The sequence below is a fragment of the Salvelinus sp. IW2-2015 genome, linkage group LG19 (genome assembly GCF_002910315.2).
Source record: "Salvelinus sp. IW2-2015 linkage group LG19, ASM291031v2, whole genome shotgun sequence".
NCBI lineage: Eukaryota > Metazoa > Chordata > Actinopteri > Salmoniformes > Salmonidae > Salvelinus > Salvelinus sp. IW2-2015.
In genome coordinates this window covers 21,591,691-21,606,440 of record NC_036859.1, presented here as the reverse complement: position 1 = coordinate 21,606,440, position 14,750 = coordinate 21,591,691, and the positions used below count along the sequence as shown (strand labels likewise).

Here is a 14,750-nt window from a genome sequence, read left to right as displayed (position 1 = left end):
TTGTCCTTCTTCCCCATTAAGTGTCCTGTGTTCAGTCTGAACGTTTGCGGGAGGCGGTGGAGGCTGTGCCGTGTGCCCATTTCTCATTTCATTAGCCGGGCTTGCCAGGCTCCCTGGGCCACTGCACCCCTGCAATCCATCTCCATCAGCCAGTTATCTTAATCTAGCGTCCATCTACATCCTCGCCTTTCATCTCTCAGGCAGGGAGGGCCTCCTGAGCACATTACTGGCTGGTGTAATTTCAGTTAGATTCAGGAGAGAGGGAGGAGGACGAAAAGAGAGACCCAGGGGACTGACAACCTTTTACAATGTGGAATAATCCACAACCACCACCATTCACCTTCAGAAAGTATTCACACCCCTTGACTTTTTCCACATTTTGTTGTGTTACAAAATAAAATTGATTTAATTGTCATTTTTGTGAACGATCAACACAAAATACTCAGTAATGTCAAAGTGGAAGAAATATTTTAACATTTGTAAAGATAAGTATTCAAACCAAGTCAATACATGTTAGAATCACCTTTGGCAGCGATTACGGCTGTGAGTCTAGCTAAAGCTTTCCACGCCTGGATTATGCAACATTAATCTTATTGGTTGTTTAATCACCGCTAGAAAACCATTTTCAGGTCTTGCCATAGTTTTAACTTAAATATGCTTGAAAATCTAACTCAGCCACTCAAGCACATTCACGTCTTCTTGGTAAGTAACTCCAGTGTAGATTTGGCCTTGTGTTTTAGGTTAATGTCCTGCTGAAAGGTGAATTAATCTCAGTGACTGGTGGAAAGCAGACCAAAGGGTTTCCTCCAGTATTTAGCTCCATTCTGTTTATTTTTTATTCTGGAAAAACTGCCCCGTCTTTAACGATTACAAGCATACCCATAACATGATTCAGCTACCACTATGCTTGAAAATATGGAGAGCAGTACTCAGTAATGTGTTGTATTGGATTTGCCCCAAACATATCGTTTTGTATTCAGGGAAAAAAGTTAATTCCTTTGCCACATTTTTTGCAGTATTACATTAGTGCCTTATTGCAAACAGGATGCATGTTTTGGAATATTGTTATTCTGTTAAGCTATATTGTTAAGCTTCCTTCTTTTCACTCTGTAAATTAGGTTAGTATTGTGGAGAAACTACAATGTTGTTGATCCATCCTCAGTTTTCTCCTATCACAGCCATTAAACTCTGTAATGGTTTAAAGTCACCAATGGTCTCATGGTGAAATCCATGAGCCGTTTCTGTCCTCTCCGGTAACTGAGTTAGGAAGGACGCCTGTATCTTTGTAATGACTGGGTGTATTGATACACCATCCAAAGTGTAATTAATAACTTCACCATGCTCAAAGGGATATTCAATGTCTTTTTTTCTTCATTTACATTTTTTATATCTACCGATAGGTGCCCTTCTTTGCGAACCATTGGGTGTTTGTGGTTGAATTTCACTGCTCAACTGAGGGACCTTAAAGATAATTGTATGTGTATGGTACAGAGCGGAGATAGTCATTACAAAATCATGGTAAACACTATTATTGCACACAGAGTGAGTCCATGCAACTTATGTAAATTGTTAAGGACATTTTTACTCTTGAACTTCTTTAGGCTTGTCATAACGGGGTTGAACACTTATTGACTCAAGACATTTCATCTTTTAATCGATTTGTAAAATTATAGAAGAACATCATTCCACTTTGACATTATGGGGTCGTGTGTGTAATCCCTTAAGGCAATGTCCACGCCAGCACGTGAATCTAATCAGCGTAATAAAAAGTCACAAAAAGAAATTAAGCAAACTATTCACATTTTTGCAACCAGGAAATGGCGGAGCGATTTCTGCATTGTGCATCTTTAACTAAACTGACACCAGATAAAACATTGAAGTCACAATTGATTTCTTCAGCTCCAGCCCTTGTGTGTGAGGAAGGTCTCAGATGGCTATAGGGGGAGGGCTTCTTTCTCTCACAGGGTCCGAGGGAGGAGGTGGGGTAGAGTCATCACTTAGAAATTGAGGACAGATTCAATTACTTGCGAAGCTACACGGAAATCTCTGCCATTGTTTCATGTTGAGCATGACATTTTGCAGCAATCACATTGGCGGCATTGGAGAGGTCATTTATCTTGTTGGGAACGAGTGGGGTTGGAGACGACCTCAATGCCAAGAGATCATTACCCATCTGGGATGAGATCAGAGATTTCACTACCGCCACACACACACACACACACACAATGCATCAGCATAACGAAAGGAGACAAACCTCATTTTCATTTGAGAACGAGGGCTGAGAAAGTCCCTACAAATACATGCATTTTGCAAACAGCAAGGAGGGAATTTCAGCCTCGTTCTTCTAAAATCATTCAATCCCTTATTTGGTCTCCTTAAAGGGATTCTCAGATTAAACCTACTTCTTTCGTATCAGGAAATTGCCCATAAAACTGTCACACTGCATGCCCATTTCTTTACTTATAGATTTTGGCACAGAAATTCATAGAATGCCAACAGAAAGATCCAAATGGAACAACATGCGGCAGGTAGCCTAGTGGTTAGAGCGTTGGGCCAGTAACCGAAAGGTTGCTAGATCGAATCCCCGAGCTGACAAGGTAAAAATCTGTGGTTCTGCACCTGAACAAGGCAGTTAACCCACTGTTCCTAGGCCGTCATTGAAAATAAGAATTTGTTCTTAACTGACTTGCCTAGTTAAATAAAGGTTAAAAAAAAAAAAAAAGTAATTTAATGATTTATTTGTATTTCAATAAAATCACTACCACATCTCTTTCTCTTCTGTGACAATACTAATAATACTTTCTTGTTCCTCCCACTAAGCCAGTGGTTCCAAAACTTTTTATAGTCCGTACCCCTTCAAACATTCTACCTCCAGCTCTAGCACCAGGGTCAGCGCACTCTTAAATGTTGTTTTTTGCCATCATTGTAAACCTGCCACACACACACACTATACAATGACAAGTGACAAGGAGCTTGTCACTTGTCTATATACACACTATACAGTGACAAGGAGCTCTTATAGGACCAGGGCACAAATAATAATAATCAATAATTTTGCTATTTATTTAACCATTTTACATATAAAACATTATTTGTTCATCAAAAATGGTGAATAACTCACCACAGGTTAATAAGAAGGGTGTGCTTGACAGGATGCACATAACTCTGCAATGTTGGGTTGTATTGGAGAGTCTCTCCGTCTTAAATAATTTTACACACACAGTCTGTGCCTGTATGTAGTTTTCATAATAGTTAGGGCCGAGAATCCAAATAGGTACGTGGTTGCAAAGGGCATCAGTGTCTTAACAGCGGGATTTGCTAAGGCAAGAAACTCTGAGCGCAGCCCAATCCAGAAATCTGGCAGTGGCTTCTGATTAAATAAAATTTTCCCAGAACCGCTTGTTGCAATTTCGATGAGGCACTCTTGTTCAGATATCGATAAATGGAAGCTGGAAGCAGGGGATGAAAGGGATAACGAATCCAGTTGTTTGTGTCGTCCGTTTCGGAAAAGTACCTGCGTAATTGCGCACCCAGCTCACTCAGTTGCTTCGCCATACATACCACATTTGACATTGTCCATAAGCTTGAGTTCATTTGCACACAAAAAAAATCAAACAATGATGGAAAGACCTGTGTGTTGTCCTTGTTAATGCAGCCAAAAAAAAGAGCTCTTAATCATAGCCTCAATTTTGTCCCCACATTGAATATAGTTGCGGAGAGTCCCTGTTATCCTAGATTCAGATCATTCAGGCGAGAAAAAACATCACCCAGATAGGCCAGTCGTGTGAGAAACTCGTCATCATGCAAGCGGTCAGACAAGTGAAAATGATGGTCAGTAAAGAAAACTAAGCTTGTCTCTCAATTTAAAAAAAAGTGTAAATACTTTGCCCCTTGATAACCAGAGCACTTCTGTATGTTGTAAAAGCATTACATGGTCGCTGCCCATATCATTGCATAATGCAGAAAATACACGAGAGTTCAGGGGCCTTGCCTTAACAAAGTGAACAATTTTCACTGTAGAGTCCAAAACATCTGTCAAGCTGTCAGGCATTTCCTTGGCAGCAAGAGCCTCTCTGTGGATGCTGCAGTGTACCCAAGTGGCGTCTGGAGCAACTGCTTGCACGCGCATTACCACTCCACTATGTCTCCCTGTCATGGCTTTTACGCCATCAGTACAGATACCAACATCTTGACCACCAAATTCCATTTGATGTCACAAGCTGTCCAGTACTTTAAAAATATCCTCTCCTGTTGTCCTGGTTTCCAGTGGTTTGCAGAAGAGGATGTCTTCCTTAATAGACCCCCCATAAACATAACAGACATATACCAGGAGTTGTGCCAGGCCTGCCACGTCTGTTGACTCATCCAGCTGTAACGCATAGAATTCACTGGCTTGTATGCGAAGCAGTAATTGTTTCAAAACATCTTCTGCCATGTCACTGATGCATCGTGAAACAGTGTTGTTTGATGAAGGCATTGTCTAGATAGTTTTTTTGGATGTTTCCCCCAGCATTGTCCCAGCCAAATCCGCAGCAGGAAGAATTAAGTCCTCCACAATAGTATGGGGCTTGCCTGCCGTAGCTACTCGGTAGCTCACCATATCAGACGCTTCTAGCCCCTTCTTATTAATGGTATCTGTTGCTTTTATACATGTCTTACTACTCGAAAGACGTAGTTATTCTTGCTCAAGAAAATCCCACGGCTTATTTTTCAAATTGTCATGTTTTGTTTCTAAATGTCTGCGCAACAGTGAAGGTTTCCCGCCAGAGAGGAACGGTTAATGTGATTGGATGTTAATTATTTGACTAGGCTACCTGTATTTGACATTGTGTTGTTATTTCGCTGAACACTAGATGGTTTAATTATATTTGAAACGAGSCTGCTCAGGCGAGAGAAAAAAACGCACCCAAATGCATAGCTCCGTTGGAAAATATAAATGTACTGTTTGAAAATGATTGATCCCCACCAAATGATTATGAACCATCAGTTGAAATGGTCAGAAAACCCCCTCCAGTTTGGGAATACCTGCAGTAAGCCAACAGACACTAAGGAGGAATGGTTAAAAACTATAATTCCCAGAACAACCCTCTCTCTATGATGAATGACATCATTCCCCTCCGGCGTATAATAAAATATCCTCCAAACATCCCCTGGAACCTGATCAAATAAGGATTTTTCTAAACTGGGTGGGTCGAGCGCTAAAAGCTGATCGGCTGTCAGCAGTGGTATATCAGACCGTATACACGGGTATGACAAAAAAAATATTTTTACTGCTCTAATTACATTGGTAACCAGTTCATAATAGCAATAAGGCACCTCAGGGGTTTGTGGTATATGGCCAATATACCACGGCTAAGGGCTGTGTCCAGGCACTCCACAATGCGTCATGCCTAATAACAGTCCTTAGCCATGGTATATTGGCCATATACCACATCCCTTGAGGTGCCTTATTGCTTAAGTAGAAAACAACGGCAAGGAGGGAGAAAAACAAGAAATATCTGGGAATAATACAGGTTCAGCTAGAGAGTGACTGTCTGTGGAGGTGTCCCAAACGGCACCCTATTCCGTGTATAGTGCACTACGTTTGACTTTCTTTTTCCCCATAGGGCACAATCAAAAGTAGTGCACTATATAGGGAATAGGGTGCCAACCAGTGAGTATGTGCCCCAGAGCAGACTGGTTGGTGGAAACATGGCCTGCGATATTAAATACACGGGCGTGTCACATCTGGAGCAGAGCAGCCGATAGCTAAGCTAATAAAGCTGATTCAGGAGGCAGGCAGGAGGCCCTTCTCATGGCTTAGGCCTACTCTTCCTTCTGTCTGACAACCAGCGGGAGTGATCTATGGCCTGCCCGCCTAACACACCTAATGCCCCTCTCCACCACATAATGGCACAGAGAGGTGGCTGTCACCAATATGTGTGTGTGTGTGTGTGTGGGAAGGAGATGGACCGTGTGTGTATGTGTGTATAAGAGGGGAGGCAGGGAGCCTCAACAGGGTTACAGTGATGAATCAACCTAAGCTGTCATGCTCCTGGCTTCACCACTTAGGGAGCGCTCACCTGTCTTTCTTCATGCCGACACACACACAACAAAAAAAGAGCAACTCGCTATTCCTACACTCACTTAAGCCTAAACCACCGACACCGTTATCCTTATGGACACAAGGCTTTCCATCCCTAACCCTCAGACAGTCATTGTGTTTACATCGGTCTGTCTGCCACACAGACGGATCATAACCACACTGCCCCAGAGGATGTGCTGCTGATGAATTCATCCTCCCACTCTGCACACACACATTCATCCTGGGTACACACAGTCACCCAGGAAGAGGGGTGGAGGGATAGGGCCAGATACGTGATCACAGTGTACTGATGAGGCCAGATCAGGGTTGCGTCCCAAATGGGCCGTCATTCCCTTTATAGTACACCACTTCTGACCAGGGCCCATAGGGCTCCAGTCAAAAGCAGTGCACTATAAAGGGAATAGGGTGCCATTTGGGATACACCCCAGATCAATACACCTCAAGCTGCTATGCTTATGCACCAGTTCAGATCTCCAGCAGCAGGCTGATATTTAATATGTGGCTAGACCAGCTCTACTCTAAGCTGAGCAACTTCCTCCTGATTGATTCATTTAAATTCAGACACACAAGAGTGTGTGTAGAAAAGTGTGTGTGTGTGTGTGTGTGTGTGGGGAGAAGTGTGTGTGTGTGTGTGTGTGTGTGACTACGGGCGCTAAGAGAAAGAGGAAATAAACATGTGTGTGTGGATTTAGAAAACACTTGCTACTCTCGTACTACTAGGCATTTTAACATGAGCCCTTCACAGGAAGTCAATGATGATGATGGCGGCTGAGGGAGAGTAAGAAACGGAGCCGTTTGGCTGCTTTGTTGAAACCAAAACAATCATTTATCTCAGTCAGAGTCAGCAGGGGAAATGGACACTGAGGAAAGGAAATGGCCAAATGAGATGTGAGGAAGGAGTCAGAAGTAGTCAGTAAGTCAGTCAGTCTCTGAGGCTTGGACAAGTGAAGGGAGCAAGGAAGAGAGAGAGAGGGATTGTGATGGAAGGCAGTGGCAGACTGCAGTTTTGACCTGTGGCCATGTTTAAGATAGGGTTGGGGGGAAACTGAAGCAACTGAGCCAAAATGGGGAGCAAGAGGAGCAAAGGGGGAGAACATGGAATATGCCAAACATGCAGAAGCAAGCAATCAACCAAAATCCCCCTCTCTCTCCACTAGCTGTGCTGCTCTGACCCCAATTACCCATTCAGAGGGGCCGGCCATGCTGCTGCTGGTGGAAATTGTTTTCTGGGCGCCGCTTGTCGGGGAATATGGATGAGGACATGGAGATGAGGGAATTAGAGGGGCTGCCCTTTCACATGAACAGGTTATTCACATTTATCTGCTGCTTGGCAGGGAGGGGCTGGGGAGACTGGAGCTGGGCTTCTACTAGGAGGTCTGCTGCTAGGTAGGTAGCAGGAGGGAGGTAGTGTGTGTGTGCTTATGTGGTGAAATTAGGATTCCTGCGTGGTGCTGTGTGTCTGGCCCAGATGGAGCACACGGCTACAGAGAGAGGATCAATACCATTGGAGCCTCTCTGTGATCAGACCAGTGGATGAAGTGAGTCAAAGCACAGATTCACCGGCTATCTCACCGCAGGAGGAAAAACGACCACACAAAATGCATCATTTATGACCCAACCGGCCGGGCGCAGGAAGGAAAGAAAACTAATTTGAGAGTAATAGAAACGAGATAGGAAAGGGCTTGGGCAGGTGTGTGTGTGCTCTGGGGCTGAGAAGAGAGGGGAGGACGGGATGGAGAGATGATTCTTACTTCTCTATTTCGCTGTTTTTACAGGTCCGGGGCGCGTTGGAGGTTGAGCAGGCGGCGTTGGGGTCCTGAGGCAGCTGCTGCTTGCTGCTCTCGCCATTGCTCGTGGAGGGCATCTCTGCAGAGAGAGATGGGGAACTATGACAACTGACCTTGACATTAAATCAATACGGTCAAAAGATTTCAATATGGTAACCATAAAAACAGAAGATGACATCTTGTTCCAAGCCTCAACTCACCATCACTGGCCCATTTGGAGAACTCTGCTGCTATTCTGTTGGACGGCATTCCACCACTGAAAGAGCAGAAACAAACAAAACCCAAGTCAGTAGAGTAGACCAGAGTGGACTTCAGTAGAGTAGACCAGAGTGGACTTCAGTAGAGTGGTAGGAGTGAGAACCTACTTCAACACCGCCCCGCGCAGGGCCTCCCGTTCTTTGGCTTCTCCTTGGTCCTCTCCGGAGCAGGGAATGATGTCTGCCTCTGTGTACTGGGCCTTGCCGTACTCTAGCGTGTCGTCTCCATCCACGTCCAGGTCGGCGTCGCTGTCGTGGCTCTCCTTCGTGCTACACATGGCAAAGCCTGTTCCTGAGGAGAGGGAGGGGGGCAGAGGGAGGGAGGGGAGAGCGGAGGGGGGCAGAGTCATTGCCTAGGCTCTGTCAGACCATGCAACCGTCCTTAATATTGTGGAGGGAAATACAAATGCGTTTAAACACTGTATATACACTTCACAACCTCTGAAGCAGGCAGTTCTGTCATGTCAGACAGGATGACAGTGCAAAGCAGGGCTCCAACAGCAGCAAGCCCTTCTTCCAGACCCCGTCTCCCTATCGCTCTCTCTACACATGTAGACCAGCAGGGTAAGAAAGATCTGAGCTAGCTATTAAACCTGCTGCTAAAGCAAACTGATTGAAATAGACATGTTGAGATGCTGCAATCTCCCCCTCCCTCCCTCCSTGTAAAGTGTTGTTGGCTGTCAGCGGCAGACAGAGGGAAGAGGTTTACTGGGTTGTGTCAGCTGTCTGTCAGCTGCCAGTGGATGGTTATCTGGTTATGGGAGCGTGGCAGTCTGGGGGGGGCTGACTGACTGGCGGTAGATCTGACTGGCACCTCTATAAACCCTGTGATGAGCGGCCCACCAGACAAACTCCTGCCTGACTGCTGGCTCTTTCAGCTCCACTTAGGACTTGCCTCTCCCCCTGCCTGTGCTGCCACAGAGACGCACACAGCGCTGGGGGCTGATTGAGTGGTCAGGGACCGAGTCTCTCACTCATCTAGGACTGGACACTGACGTGTCAGAACAGGAGATGGTATAGGGCTGTGGTGGGGTACAGACAGACTGGGCTCATGTGGAGACATAGGTAGAGCCATGGATAGATGTCCTAAAGTCAACCCAGCACAGAGACCCAGAAGGCAGGCAGCCTCCTCCCCTCCCTCTGTGAAGGCTGGAGGAAGCTCTGTGCTGAGGGAGCTGCTGCTCGAGGAGAGGATAAAACTCTGTCCCTGCCTGCCACCAAGGCTAACCCTTTTTACAATGTGCCCATGCTTTTAGTGATCACATAAAAAGGGACCTTTTAAGTTTTATTTGGTCCCTGTGGTTGCGTGGAGCATATGCGAACAATGGCTGTGGTGCATAAATGTCTGTTCAGCTGCTGGTGGCAGAGGAAGTATTACCAGACAGCGGGGACCAGCGGGCAGCATGGAAGCCTATCCTATCCAGATAGACCACCACCATTCATGGACTTTGAGATGATTGAAATACTATAGAGCAAGGGATGGGCTAATAATGTGTTTTTCAAGTCCAAGCCTTTGTCTCTCCCACAGCACAGTCAACCACCTGGACCTGGGGGATGCCTCTAAGGCCGCTGGGAAGGAGGGGAGGAAGGGAGGTATGGCGGCCGGGCCAGGTCTGGTGGTAAGGTCGTAAATTAGATACATTAAATGCAGGGCATCATTTGCAGTTTATCTACTGTGAACGAGTGGCAACACGTAGGAGAGGCTAAAATAAATAAATAGATAGTCCCTCCGTCCCGACCACTAATGGCGGCCGCTGGCCAGGCACATTGGGGAGGAGAAAGTGGCAGAGGGTTGGAAGGAACCTGAAATCACTGTTAATCCAATCAATTGATCAGGGTATGGATCCTGCGGCTAGTTAGCGATGTATGGCTGGGATTGGGGCCAGGAGATGGGAGGGACAGAGGCAGAGCAGCACAGCATTGATTTTCAAAAGGCTGTGGTGTGGTGGCTCTCTGGCTGAGGAGAGAGGCTCTAGATGCTTTCACTGTTCCCGACCCACCCACTGACAAGGCCGGGGCCACTGTTGCCCCTAAGAAGTGGACTTTCCACTGCTAAGTGTTACTAGGTAGGATTAGCCTTAAACCCAGTGGGACATGGAGAAATATTTCTCTCAAATATACTTCCCCCAACTGGAACCGACAGGTGTGGGCTGCCTACAACTGCTGCATTCGATCCAATTCAATCTCAATTCACCACAGCGGTAAGTGTGGAAGAAGACTATAAAGACAAGTAGGGAAAACAAGATCCCCATCACACTGATAGTTGACTGATAGAAACTAAAACGAGGGGATGCTGTAAAAGCAAGTGGCATGCAGCCGAACCGTCCGGCTGAAATTGGATTGCCCAAAGTCCGACCCGGTTGATGTCCCATGAGCAGAGAGGAGGAGGAAGACTACAGCAGTCTGAAGTAACAGGTAGTGTCCCAAATGCCACTCTATTCACCATTAAAGTGCACTACTTCTTACCAGAGCCCCATGGACCATGGTCAAAAACTAAATAGGGAATAGGATGCCATTTAGGACGCAAAGATGCTGTTGGGTTGCCCAGCCTGGTCATGCTGCTCAGCTCAGTTCAGGCCCCATCTCTCCCTTTAACCAGTCTTGGCAGGCAATCTAATCTCCCCTGAAAAGGTCAGCGCCACTATAACTGCCTTTCAGTCACATTATGCACGCTGTTGCACGCGCTCCCTCTCTCTCTCCCTCCATCTCTCTCTCCGACCCCAGGGGATAGGCTACTCCCTTTTTGCCCCTACTCCTGGCAGATCATCTAGGATCAATACTTGGGTGGCACATTTTGGGGAATATTCAGAGGTGGAAACTTTCCATGGGAATTAATGGGAATATATTGGAATTAACGGGAATACATGGGATTTAACAGAAATATGTAAATGAATATTAATACCATTTAAATGTAGATGTTTTTTTTGCATTGGATACATTTACCATATCAAGACAGAAACCTTTTACCTTATAAGTAGACATAATTGCAAATGATTAAATCCTTCCAATAGAAATAAAAATAATTTAGTTACCAATTGGATCTTTAATTAAATGACTCTTCACATGGGATGATTTCACTGAACAACAAAAGGGAATATTGAATGATCCCCAATGATCCATCGCATCTCCCAAAAACGTTTTCAACACAGTCTAGAAACTAAACTTAGTCTAGAAACTAAAGCCATGGTTGTCTTCCTCTCAGGCTTCCATGTCTTCTCCCTGGACATCCTCAATGTCAACCTCTTGAACATCAGACTGAGGCCTCATCTTCACTGTCACTTTCCAACCATGTTGAGGATGGCTCGTTGTCAGGCTCAAAAAGCCTCAAATTTGCCCAGATGGTCACCAATTTTTCAACCCTTGTATTGGTATGCCTGTAGAGTGCTTTGGTGTGTGTGTTCCCAAACAAGGACCAGTTGCGCTCTGAGGTGGCTGATGTTGGTGGGATTTGGATGATGATGGAGGCAACAGGGGAAAGAGCCTCAGATCCACAAAGTCCCTTCCACCAGGTGGCTGATGAGATATGTTGGCACGACTGCCATATTGCATCTCCATCCCAAAGCCCTTGCTTGGAAGTGTACCTCTCCAGACAGCCAAGAATCTTGCCCTCATCCAGGCCAAGGTGGCGAGACACGGTAGTGATGACACCATAGGCCTTGTTGATCTCTGCACCATACAGGATGCTCTTGCCAGCATACTTGGGGGTCCAAAATGTACGCTGCGGCGTGTATGGGCTTCAGGCAGAAGTATTCACGCTTTTTGATGCATTTCAGAACTGCAGTTTCCTCTGCTTGGAGCAACAGTGAAGTGGGCAGGGCAGTACGGATTTATTCTCTTACATCTGCAAGCAGAGTCTGAACATCAGAAAGGATGGCATTGTCTCCCTCAATCCGTGCAATGGTTACTGCTATAGGTTTCAGAAGTTTCAGGCTGCTTACCACTCTCTCCCAAAATACATCATCCAGGATGATCCCCTTGATAGGGCTGTCCATATCAGCAAACTGTGATATGGCCATTTCTTGAGACTCCTTCCCCTCCAGGAGACTGTCAAACAGGATGACAAAACCACCCCAACGGGTGTTGCTGGGCAGCTTCAATGTGGTGCTCTTATTCTTCTCACTTTGCTTGGTGAGGTAGATTGCTGCTTTAACTTGATGACCCTTCACATACCTAACCATTTCCTTGGCTTTCTTGTAGAGTGTATCCATTGTTTTCAGTTCCATGATGTCCTTGAGGAGCAGATTCAATGCATGAGCAGCACAGCCAATGAGTGTGATGTGAGTGTAGGACTCCTCCACTTTAGACCAAGCAGCCTTCATGTTCACAGCATTTTCTGTCACCAGTGCATATACCTTCTGTGGTCCAAGGTCATTGATGACTGCCTTCAGCTCATCTGCAATGTAGAGGCCGGTGTGTCTGTTGTCCCTGGCGTCTGTGCTCTTGTAGAATACTTGTTGCGGGATGGAGATGAAGTAGTTAATTATTCCTTGCCCACGAACATTCGACCACCCATCAGAGATGATTGCAATATAGTCTGCCTTCTCTATGATTTGCTTGACCTTCACTTGAACTCTGCTGAACTCTGCATCCAGCAAATGAGTAGATAAAGCATGTCTGGTTGGAGGGGTGTATGCTGGGCGAAGAACATTCAGAAATCTCTTCCAATATACATTTCCTGTGAGCATCAGAGGTGAACCAGTTGCATACACAGCTCGAGCAGGACATTCATCAGCAATTCTTTATGCACTTGGCCAGATGATTCTGCATCTTTGTTGCATTCTTCACATATGATTTGGCACAGTATTTGCAAATGTACACAGCTTTTCCTTCAACATTAGCTGCAGTGAAATGTCTACACACATCAGATAGTGCCCGTGGCATGAAGATTAGATTAGATTGCTGTGAAGATTAGAAAAAAATGAGTAAAATAAAATAAAAAATACAATTCCATGTACAGATAAATAGTTAAGCAGTTAGATTAAACAACTCCTTTATAATATATGTTTTAAAATGAAACATGTATGGAAACAGGTGAATTAACACTCAGTTAGCAGGCTCAAGCAAGCTAAAACCCACATGGTAGCAAAAACTAACCAGCAGAAATTGTTAACAAGTTAGAAATTATTTAAACACACTTTGCTGTAGGGTACTCTTTTACGAGTTAACATCTCTTGGGTACGTGAGACGTTAGCGTCCCACCTTTTCAACAGCCAGTGAAACTGCTGGGCGCCAAATTCAAATACAGAAATACTCAATATAAAAATTCAGAAAACAAAACATATTTTACATAGGTTTAAAGATTAACTTCTTGTGAATCCAACCACGGTGTCAGATTTAAAAAATGCTTTACAGCGAAAGCATACCTTATGATTATTTGAGAACATAGCCCAGCAGACAAATCATTACAAACAGTAACCAGCCAAGTAGAAGAGTTACACAAGTCAGAAATAGAGATAAAATTAATCCCTTACCTTTGATGATCTTCATATGGTTGCACTCAGCAGACATTCATTTACTCAATAAATGTTCCTTTTGTTCAATAAAGTCTCTTTATATCCCAAAATCTCCATTTTGTTTGCGCTATTTCTTCAGTAATCCACAGGCTCAAACGCAGTCAAAACAGGCAGACAAAAAATCTAAATTGTATCCGTAAAGTTCATAGAAACATGTCAAACGATGTTTATATTCAATCCTCAGGTTGTTTTTAGCCTAAATAATCGATAATATTTCAAAGCTAAACAAGAAAGGCACTCTCTAGGTCTCGCGCATGAAAAAGTTCTGTGACACTTTAGGGTCCACTCATTCAGACTGCTCTTACTTCCTCATTTTTCAGAATACAAGCCTGAAACAATTTCTAAAGACTGTTGACATCTAGTGGAAGGCATAGGAACTGCAATTTGAGTCCTAAGTCAATGGATACTGCAATGGCATTGAATAGAAAACTAAAACAATTAATTTAAAAAACTACTTCATGAATGGATTTTTCTCAGGTTTTCACCTGCCAAATCAGTTCTGTTATACTCACAGACACTATTTTAACAGTTTTGGAAACTTTAGAGTGTTTTCTATCCAAATCTACCAGTTATATGCATATCATATCTTCTGGGCCCGAGAAGCAGGCAGTTTAATTTGGGCATGCTTTTCATCCAAAAATCAGAATGCTGCCCCCTACCCTAGAGAAGTTAACAAAAAATAATGTATGTCATATAAAATATATTCAACCCACCCAGTATCGTAATCAAATTACCATAAAGCATGTAGTCCTTGGCTCAGACAATGTAAGATCTTGAGAATCAGCTGTACATGTGATGGAAGAATGCACTGTGCATGCAGAGGGTTGCAATTCAATTGAATTGGGGATAGTTTAACCAAAATATGCCACAAGACCTAGAATTGCCTTGTGTATCCCACAAAAAAGGTTCACTGTTATAAGCTAACTTTTTTGATGAATTTAAGCAAAATTCCCAGGCTTAACTTCCCATGGAAAATTCCCGGAAATTTACTGGAAAGTTTCTGACCCTTTCCAGCCCTTAACACACACACACACGTCCGTGCACACTGACACACACACTACACAGGTGCACCTAAATGGCACCCGTCCCTCGCATATCCTCCACACTC

At 44.5% G+C, this 14,750-nt stretch overlaps 1 protein-coding gene across 8 annotated transcripts in view; it reads right to left on the bottom strand.

The window, feature by feature from the left end:
* LOC111979165 (E3 ubiquitin-protein ligase RNF220) overlaps positions 1 to 14,750 on the bottom strand; it is a 53,648-nt gene that overhangs the window by 16,170 nt on the left and 22,728 nt on the right. For 7 of the 8 annotated variants that reach the window (XM_024009506.2, XM_024009508.2, XM_070448883.1 and 4 more), the window contains 3 exons: positions 8,238 to 8,421; positions 8,073 to 8,128; positions 7,837 to 7,951 (listed from right to left, as the gene is read on the bottom strand). In XM_024009506.2, the coding sequence (XP_023865274.1) occupies positions 7,837 to 7,951; positions 8,073 to 8,128; positions 8,238 to 8,421 (355 nt within the window). The remainder of the gene's footprint in view (positions 1 to 7,836; positions 7,952 to 8,072; positions 8,129 to 8,237; positions 8,422 to 14,750) is intronic. The other variant, XM_024009507.2, reaches the window with a different exon arrangement.